This window comes from Bos mutus, chromosome 4 (assembly GCF_027580195.1).
Source record: "Bos mutus isolate GX-2022 chromosome 4, NWIPB_WYAK_1.1, whole genome shotgun sequence".
NCBI classification, from domain to species: domain Eukaryota; kingdom Metazoa; phylum Chordata; class Mammalia; order Artiodactyla; family Bovidae; genus Bos; species Bos mutus.
In genome coordinates, this window is record NC_091620.1 from 11,602,800 (window position 1) to 11,612,238 (window position 9,439).

Here is a 9,439-nt window from a genome sequence, read left to right on the forward strand (position 1 = left end):
CAAGTGACCGCCTCTCCCTCCCCCTTCTCCGCTCTGGGCCTAGGGCCCCTTGTCAGCAGGACCAGAGGCGGGGATGCTGGAGGGGGCCTGGGGTGTGGGTGGAGGCTTGGCTCTGGCCTTTGGCCTTATGAGGGCCGACCTCTCCTAGTCTCCCCAGGCACGGGGCCTCCTCAGCCCACCCTCCCTTGACTGGTGCCCACCCGCATCCTCCCAGCCCCGGTCCTGCTCTCACCAAAGTAGATGAGGTTGTGAGGAGTGAGACGGAAGGCGGAGCCTATAGCCCTCGCAGAGACACTGGCCCCATGGGCGAGCAGGGCTTTCACGAGGTTCACGTTCCGGTTCATGACTGCTATGTGCAGGGCCGTCTGACCTGGACAAGAGAGCCGTCCGTCAGGGTGTCTGTTCCCAACTCTCTCCGAGACACGGCATCCCCCCTGGCTTCCAGGAGATCCCTGAAATCCTTGCATGGATTTCCTCCCTTGACTCAGCAGAATGGTGTGAGACTGAGCCCCAGACGTCCCTCAGGCAGGTCCACTTAGCTGTCTCCGCCTCTTGACTACCGCGGGTGGCATATAAGGGTAATCACTCTAGTGCAGCTATGAAAGAGAGAGAGTTCCGTTCTTCATGGAACGTGAAAGGAGTTGAAGGGAAATAACAAATGGCTAAAGCAGGTCCCAGACACTCACAGCCAAGACCAGGACCTCTGCCTTCCTCCCACACTCCTGAGCACCCATCACTCCTTCCCCGACCTACCCTCAGAGGCTCATTGTAAGAGGTGACTTCAGAGTCTCCCCTACCTGGGTCCACCTTGAAAAACCATGGAGACACCTCACCTACAAATGGCTCACAGATGGCAGGCTCCTTGACCAGCTCAGGGGCAGCCTCCATCAGCACCATGGCAGCCTCCAGGTTGTCATAGAGGGCGGCCACGTGCAGTGCCGTCTCCCCGACAGCCCCTGGAGCAGAGGAGACAGGGACATCAACATTTTCCAGAGACACGCTCCACCGCCCCTTGGCAGAAACCCTCAGAGTGCCTTGCGGGGCATGGCCGGGGCCTCTGCCCCATCTCCACCACTTCTAATTCGGATCTCACCTCGTTGCCGGAAGTCACAGTTTCGGTCCAGCAGAAGTTTCTTCAGGACACACAGGTCATTGTCCTTGGCTGCCCGCAGCAGAGGAGACTCTCGAATCCTGGCAGAGGATGAACGGGAGTCAGGCAGAGACAGAATGGCAGAGAGGCCAAGAGCAGAGAGGAAGAGAGTCCTTGTCCTACTGGACGGACAGCGGCCACACGGAATGCGTGGTGACACGTTGCAGTGTTGTCTCCTGGACCCTAGCTCAGGGTCCCCATGGGGCGGCATTACTACCTCTTCCCACCAGTGGTGGGGGGACTCCTGGCTCAGCTGACTAAGCAGCAGAGTACCTGAGGGAGGGGGGCCCGGGGGAGGGAATGGCTGGTCCTGGTGGGCCTGGCCAAGTCATTCTAGCTGAGTCCATGTTTCAGGAACTTGGGAATCAGTAGCGGGTGGAGGAGAGGGAATTTCTGCCCAGTTTCATCCCTGCTCCCAGGCCTGCTGAACCGGCTCTCTTTAGTTGAGAGGAGCCGGAGAGACTGGGAGGGGGCTGAGAGAGAGGCCAGCTATTGTTCTGACTCCCTGGGGGCTATCCAGATGCACATTCCTGCTGTGGGGAGGGAGAGTTCTGAGATGGACTATGAAGGATCCATCCCTCCTTAAGTGTCATCCTTCGACTCAAGAGTCTGAACGCACTGTCTGCAAGAGCGCGTGGCTGTGAGCTTCTCTGAGTGTGTGCATCTCAGAGTGGGTGGGAGGAGCCCCACGGAGATACTTCTCCTGTGGTACCTCTGCGGGTTAATCTTTGTCTCTCCCCTGCCTGTGTGAGCCAGACAAGAGATAATGCCGAAGCCGGTTCCTGCTGGGCAAGTATGTGTTGGCTCTGAAGGTGGACACATGGATGGCAGGTTGAGGGTCAGGAGGGGAGAGGTGAAGGGCCGGTAAACAGACTGATGGTGGGCGGTTCCTGTGATGACCCCTAGCCCCCCGTTCCTCTCTTCCAATGGTCCCCCGAGCCAGGGGAAAGAAGCTTTTTATCTGAAGAAGCTTTTGATCTCAAGGTATGGCTCAGGTCCGCCCCTCACTGAAGTTCTCTCCAGAGAGCTCGGGTGGAGTGGGGACCAGCCTGCTGCCCATCTCACCCATACCCTCCGTGTGAGCGTGCCCACCTCAGGGCAACCAGGGCCAGGACTGCAGAGTCCAGAGGCTCTGCACGCAGCCTCCGTACTCCGGCCTCTAGCCTGTAGAAGCCAATGCCCGTGAGTCTAGCCCTGGCTGCCCGCTCAGATCTGCTAATGGCAACTCTCTGATGGGAGCCAAGTCCCCCGAACACCCAGCGGGAGAAGCCTGCCTTCAGGATGGGTCCCTGCCCCCATTAGTCTTCCAGGGGTCCAGACCTCAGGGCTGACCATAAAATGCTCTGCTCCTCGGAGTCACCAGTCCCATCGGAGGTGTGCCAGGGACAGGCTCAAGCCTCATTGTCTGCTCCAGATCTAACACAGCCTGCACACAGGAGACTCGGGAAGCGCAGATGGGCTCTAGGAGTCCCCACTGGGACTCCTCAGGGTCATCTGGTTTCCACAGTCAGCTGGTCAGTTCCAGGTATTGCACAAACCAGAGCTGTCCCGTTGCCAGGCCATCAATTTCATTTTCATTAACAGTAACTCCTCACTCTTTCTTCACCCGAGTGTCCTAAAACCCACAGAATCTTAACCTTTCCCCAGCACCCCGTTCCCCACTAGCCTGCACCCACCCTGCCCCACTCACCCCTGCCATACATGCTGGCTTCTCCTGTCTGGTATCTTTGGGTCCCTAGCACCCACCACCCCACCTTCAGTAAGTGAGAGCCCAAGCATCACCCTGCCCCAGCCTTCCCGGGACCCAATGCCACACCCCTCTTCCACTGCTGACATAGGAGCTCGGCTTCCATAACAGATGCATGGGCCCATCCCAGCACCGGGCACTGAACTCTGGGCTGCTCTGGTGGGCAGGGCAGACTGACCCAAGTGGGCTGAGGGCTTGAGGCTCAGGGAGAGGGGGAAAGCCTACTTCTGCTGCTGCAGCATGTACATCTCGTCCAGACGCTGATCCCAGTCTTGCTGTCCCACCAGCCAGGAGGTCAGCAGTTTCTGAAGCTGGATCCAGAGACCCCTGGCCTTGGATGGAGGTGCTCCCATGTCTTCTCCTTCCGGGCAGTGGCCAGTCGTGGGGAGGAGGTGGTTCAAGGGAGCAGGGCTAGGATGCAGCCGGCAGCTGAAGCGGAGACGAGGAGGAGGGATGGGTCACAAGTGGATCTGGCGTGGCGCTGTGCAGGGTGTGCACGTGCATGGAGGGGACTGGGGGCCCTGCCAGGAGAGAGAGACTTTACCTGGAGGGGAGGAGCTCTTTCTAGAGAAAGCCCCTGGGGCACACAGCCTGCCTCAGAGCCAGGGGGGAGGGAGCTCGTTCCTATCAGTGAGCTAGGGCGGCTGAGACCGGGCCAGGGGAGGGGTGGGGCCCAGGAATCTGACCTGGGAGCCAGGAGAGAGCCCAAAGGTGGGTCCTACAAGCCAGCTGAGCAATTACCTCGGATGCAGGAGAGTTGAGAAGCAAAGCCCTCCAGCTCTGCAGTCAGGCAGGTCTGGGTTTGAATCCTGGGTTTCTGTCCTTACAGGTCAGTTAGGTGAGCTTTCTGTGCCTCAGTCTTCTCATCTGTAAAACTGGAGTGATACTTACATGCTCTCACAGCAGAGTGTGTAAAACATAGTCATAACAGCTCAAGGACAGTTGATTCTTCTTCCACAGAGGGGCTCAAAAGCCCCCAGAACTTCTTGCTCTGCCTAGTACCCCACAGCCCCTGCAGCCAGCAGGTCTCCTGGCTGCCCCTCCTCCTGGAGAAGCCCAGGGCCTCTTCTTCCGTTCCAGTTCCTCCCTTCCAGGCAGAGGAGACCCCAGCGAGCCCTGAACGTCCACAGAGGCTGGGCAGCAGGGACTGAGCGGCGGTGGAGGAAATCACAGGACTCCCTCCAGGAGTGAGTCAACAGGAGGAGCAGGAGTAAAGATAAGACAGTGTTAAATTATTTTATGATATAACAGTTTCCATTTTTCTTCCTGATTGTTTTCAAAGAGATATATTCAGATATATCTCCTGAACTGTAGTCATTGAAGAGATCCCCAAGTTCCCTGGGTGCAGGCTGAAGTGTCTCTCTCTCCTAAGTGAGAAGATGGAGCAGAGAGAGATGCGTGTGACTCCCCACGGCCGGTGGGAGGCAAAACTGGAGCTGACTTGCCAAGTGGAACCTCAGGTCCAAGTCACCCATCAGACCTCACTGCTCCTTGGGAACCTTCTGCTTATAAAGATGAGAGGCGTGGGTGGAGATAGGCTGGGGACCCTCCACCTTGGGGGTCTTCCGGGGCAAGGACCCCTCACTTCCTTTGCTGTAGGAAAGAGAGAGCACTTCTCTAGAGACTGAAGGATGGACAAAACCACCTTTCGAGAAGGATGAGAACTGAAAGGAAAGTAAGTAAGGAAAGAAAGAGGAAGTGCCTGAGGCAGCAGGAAGCATGGGCTCCCCCAGGGAGGGGGCAGATGCCGGTTGGGAATGGGGAGGGGTCACCTTGCGGGACATTTTTCTGCTTTGCTGGGGGTGGGGCAGTGTGGGGCTGTAATGATCTCCGAAGCCTTGAGACTTCCAGTCTAAGGAGATGGAGGGAGCGATAGGGATGAGGTGGGGGTGTAGATATGCTGATAAGCAGGGCTGCAGAGGAAAGGAGCGCCTGCCCAGTAATACTCAGCCTATAATGCTAGTGCTGGAGGGAGTGGGGGCGGGAGGGCCCGGTCCGAGCCGCACAGAGCAGGTGCGCAGGCTGGCACCAAGGGCACGGTCCTTGGGTGCCGGAGGAGGGAAGGGGCCCTCCACCTCTGGGTCTTCCCTTCCCACTTGCACACGCCTTTGTCTGTACTGTTCTTTTTCAGTGGAGGGGTGGAGAACAGGAACAAGCTTCCTGAAGGAGACCAAACTGTCCCCTCATCCCACCTGGCAGGCTGGAGATTTAGAAATGACTTCCTGATCTTTGGGCTTCTTTGGGCTTCCCTGGTGGTTCAGTTGGAGAAGGCGATGGCACCCCACTCCAGTACTCTTGCCTGGAAAATCCCATGGACGGAGGAGCCTGGTGGGCTGCAGTCCATGGGGTCGCAAAGAGTCGGACACGACTGCGCGACCTCACTTTCACTTTTCACTTTTATGCATTGGAGAAGGAAATGGCAACCCACTCCAGTGTTCTTGCCTGGAGAATCCCAGGGACGGGGGAGCCTGGTGGGCTGCCGACTATGGGGTCGCACAGATTCGGACACGACTGAAGCGACGCAGCAGCAGCAGCGGCGGCAGGTGGTTCAGCTGGTAAAGAATCTGCCTGCAATGCAGGAGACCTAGGTTCGATCCCTGGGTTGGGAAGATGCCCTGGAGAAGGCAAAGGCTACCAACTCCAGTATTCTGGCCTGGAGAATTCCATGGACTGTATAGTCCTGCTGCTGCTACTGCTGCTAAGTCGCTTCAGTCGTGTCAGACTCTGTGTGACCCCATAGATGGCAGCCCACCAGGCTCCCCCGTCCCTCGGATTCTCCAGGCAAGAACACTGGAGTGGGTTGCCATTTACTTCTCCAATGCATGAAAGCGAAAAGTGAAAGTGAAGTCACTCAATCGTGTCCGACTCCTAGCGACCCCATGGACTGCAGCCCACCAGGCTCCTCCGTCCATGGGATTTTCCAGGCAAGAGTACTGGAGTGGGGTGCCATTGCCTTCTCCTCTGTATAGTCCATGGGGTCGCAAAGAGTCCGACACGACTGAGTGACTTTCACTTCACTTCCTTATCTTTGGGGAGCCCTCTCCTCTTCTGTCCTCTGGCTTCTCTCCCCAGTCCTCCGTCCCCTTTGTCAGGTCCTGCATGGCCACCCTCTCCTCCCTTCTCTCATCAGTCTTCATCTTCTGGGAGCTTTCTGCAAACCAGGAGTGCTACAACCTCCCTCCTGCAGGCAGATGCTTCCCTGCATGATGGTGATGCCCCAGGGTCTCGTGAGAGTAGATGAGAGCTGGTCCAGGGCCCCCGATAAAACCTCACTGTTTTATCTCAGAGCCCATTGTCATCAAAGGCCCCAGACCTCTTATTCTGATATGATAAGGAGCAAAGTGTGAGTCACTCAGTTGTATCCGACTCTTTGCATCCCTATGGACTGTAGCCCACCAACCTCCTCTGTCTATGGAATTCTCCAGGCTATACATACTGGAGTGGGTAGCGCTTCCCTTCTCCAGGGGATCTTCCCAACCCAGGAATCAGACCCAGGTGTCCCACATTGCAGGCAGATTCTTTACCGTCTGAGTCACCAGGGGAGCCCAGAAAGGAGGACAGCATGTAAGCCTGGATTTCAATATTTGGTCATACAGTCCCACCCTACCTGCCCACAGCCCTGTAGGGAAAGAATTCAAATACTATCTTTAAAAATATGAAGAAGAATTGTCATTGGATGGTGGAATTATTTGCCTTTTTTCCATAATTTTAAAATATGCTTTTGTAATAAAAAAAAAAAAAAACATGAAGGGATTCTTGGTTTCCCATGAAGATTTATCTCCTAGGCACAGGGCATCAGGCAGGTGTCTGGTGAGGAAATTAGAGTTGTGGTGGTCGGTGCCAGCCAGTTGGTCCTTTCGGCTCTAGCTGCTCCCCTAAGGCAGGCCCAACCCCAACCACCCGCCCCCTCCAAACTCAGAGAGTTGGAGATGGCTTCTCAGTTAGCCAGAAACACAGAAACTCCTCCCCCAAATAGCCAGGAGGAGGTTAGTGATTTCTTTCCAGGCAAGCAGCATTTCCTGGACCTGCAGGTCAAGGAGTGCAAGGGAAGGGTAAACAGGGTCACCCGCTTACTGAAACTTGCCTCTCCCATCGTCAGGTGACCTCCTGTACCGCTCCCCAGTCACCCTGTCACCGGGCTTGGATCACGGAAGTATATAGGAGGCTGTGTCGGCCGTCCAGGGGAGAGTCTCCCAGTGAGCCTGTCGGCTGGCAAGGGCGGCATCCCTGGGAAGGAGGCTCTGCTGGCCCTGCTGTTCGGCCACCTGCTCCCTTTGAGGAAGAGCGCACGTTTCTGGACGTGTCTCACCCCTGCATCTGATGGCTCATTCAGGCACGCGTGTGTGGATGCAGGGAGTGATGTGAGCTCACGGTCCTGGCACCTGGCTGTCCCTCATGGCTTGTATCTGACTCTGGTTTTCCAGAGCTGGCCTTCATCCCGTGTCCCTAGCCCTCTGCTCCAGGAAGCAGATGTCAGCTAGCCCCAACCTATTACTGCCAACAGGTCTGTGCTCACCAGGGTTATGGGCAGGGTGGGGACTGGGATGTGAAGGCAGGTTTCTTGAGATTCATTCCTTGGGATCCTTGCCTCTGCCATGCTGGTTTTTCTGTGAAGACTCTCTTCCTCTCACCCTTTAGAGACTGAGTTTAGACACTTAAGAGCTTTGAGTACAGAAGGATGTGAAATGAGGCAAGACGCATTCATCTGTCAGTACAAGAGGGCAAAGCTAGAACTAGTCCAGGGGAGGACAAGGAATGAGAGGGCGGTTCCACTTGGGTCCAGAGTACTCTGCTCTCACACCCAAAGCAGGTACCTACCTCCTCCTCCAATTAAGTCCTCCCCTGCCCTCATTTTGGATGGACTGAGTTTCACGCACAGCCCAGGACTTGAAGAGACTCGTTTGGACATGGGTCTGGGCCTCAGTTTATGCAAGTTGCTTTCCTTTGAGAAAGGCTGCACAGAAGAGTGGGGTGGGAAGGTGTGATCTTTAAAATCTAAAGAATCTGCAAGAGCCCTGCTCTGCACCTTATTATCTGTGTGACCTTCGATGGGCAAGTCATTTCTCTTGTGAACCTCGGTTTCCTCATCTATATAATGGGTACAGCGATGCCACGACTTTGAGTCCTGGTTGCCACATGGATCTCACGACATAATGGCCATGAAAGGACTGTACAGACTCTTCGGTCACTGCCGTGGTCCTCCACTGCTGAGGTCCACGGCGGTCCTCCCCAGAGCCTCTATTGTCCCCTGCGGACTACTCTCCATGCTCCTGCCTGCCAGTGGAACTCTCTAGGGAGCTGGGATGAGGGTTGAGCCCATGGCTGTGATGTCACAGAGCTCATGACATCACAGGTCCTCTGGAAGGGAAGGGAGAAAACGGTGCTGGGAAGGGGGAAGGGCGGGACAACGGACAGGGGAGGGAGGAGGCGGGGGAGCCAGCAGGGCACTGGGACGAGTGAAGACCAAGGGCAGCGGCTGGGCAGGCCCATGAGCTCCTTGGGCTCCCAGCTCTGCAGGGCAGCATTCCTGGGCGCCCTCCTGCTGCTGCTGCGAGTCAAGGGGGTGAAGACCCAGAGAGGGAGCCCAGGCCTAGATGAGAGGAGTCAGAAAGAGAAGACACCCTCTACAGGTAGGGGAAGAAGGAGGAGGACCCCTGGAGCCGGGGATCAGACCTCTGTGGAGCCAGATCACTTGTCAGGCTGGAGGGGAAGCTGAGCTAGGTTTGGATTACGGGCGATCGCCCCGGGCCCTGTTGTACTGCTGCAGTGGAGTGTCCTATAAAGGGTCTAGAGCCATGGTTCCTGGCCAGAGCCATGTTCAGGGCACTCTGGGGCCAGCTGATGTGCATGGGGCCCTGTGGAGATGGAAAGAAGGTCTTTGAAGTTCATCCTTCTCTAAGATGGCCCCTCACTCCCCAAATGAGGTAACACTTTGGAGGAGGCAGTTTGCATTGGCAGTGGGATATGCATGTCTTTGAGTGGGAACTACGATCGCATACAGACAGAGGGACTGCACCCCACCCCCCGCCAGGAGCATCACCTCTGTGGTCAAGGACAAGGCTGTGAGCCAAGGGGCACCCACGTTCCCCAACTCCTCCTCGTCTCCAGGGCAGGGCAGGGGCAGGGCAGGGCAGGCAGAACCCCTCCTTTCATGCCGTCCCCTTGCCCCATTCCAGACCAAGATCGAGAACAGTTTGAAGAGCACTTCATGGCCTCCTCAGTGGGCGAGATGTGGCAGGTGGTGGACATGGCCCAGCAGGAGGATGACAAGACCTCAGAGGTGGCGGCGATCCGTGACCACCTGTTTGACCTCGCCTTCTGCTTTAACCTGGCCAGCATTATGGTTTTTTTATGAGGGACGTTGAGGCGGAAGTGGTGGCCTGGTTCCTGGATGAGGACCTAGACATCTACCTCCGCTTTATGATAGCTTACTGACCCTCTCCCCCAAGGGCTCCAGGGCGCTTCTCCCAAGGGAGACGAACACGTGGCTTTCTGGCTCCCGCCAGCGGCCCTCTCCCAGAGGTCGCAGCATCAGACAGAGC

At 56.6% G+C, this 9,439-nt stretch overlaps 2 protein-coding genes across 2 annotated transcripts in view; one reads left to right on the plus strand and one right to left on the minus strand.

Moving 5' to 3' along the window:
- The window catches only part of TRPV5 (transient receptor potential cation channel subfamily V member 5), a 30,113-nt gene extending 26,863 nt beyond the window's left edge, over positions 1–3,250 (minus strand). The window contains exons 1-4 of the mRNA XM_005900916.3: positions 3,123–3,250; positions 1,094–1,191; positions 834–956; positions 233–370 (exon numbers count right to left, since the gene is read on the minus strand). Coding sequence (XP_005900978.1) covers positions 233–370; positions 834–956; positions 1,094–1,191; positions 3,123–3,250 — 487 coding nt within the window. The remainder of the gene's footprint in view (positions 1–232; positions 371–833; positions 957–1,093; positions 1,192–3,122) is intronic.
- A 5,135-nt stretch (positions 3,251–8,385) lies between these two features.
- Positions 8,386–9,300, plus strand: LLCFC1 (LLLL and CFNLAS motif containing 1). The gene is given in 2 exon segments (XM_005911904.1): positions 8,386–8,527; positions 9,074–9,300. Coding segments are annotated over 2 exon segments (369 nt in total).
- Positions 9,301–9,439: the final 139 nt, after the last annotated feature.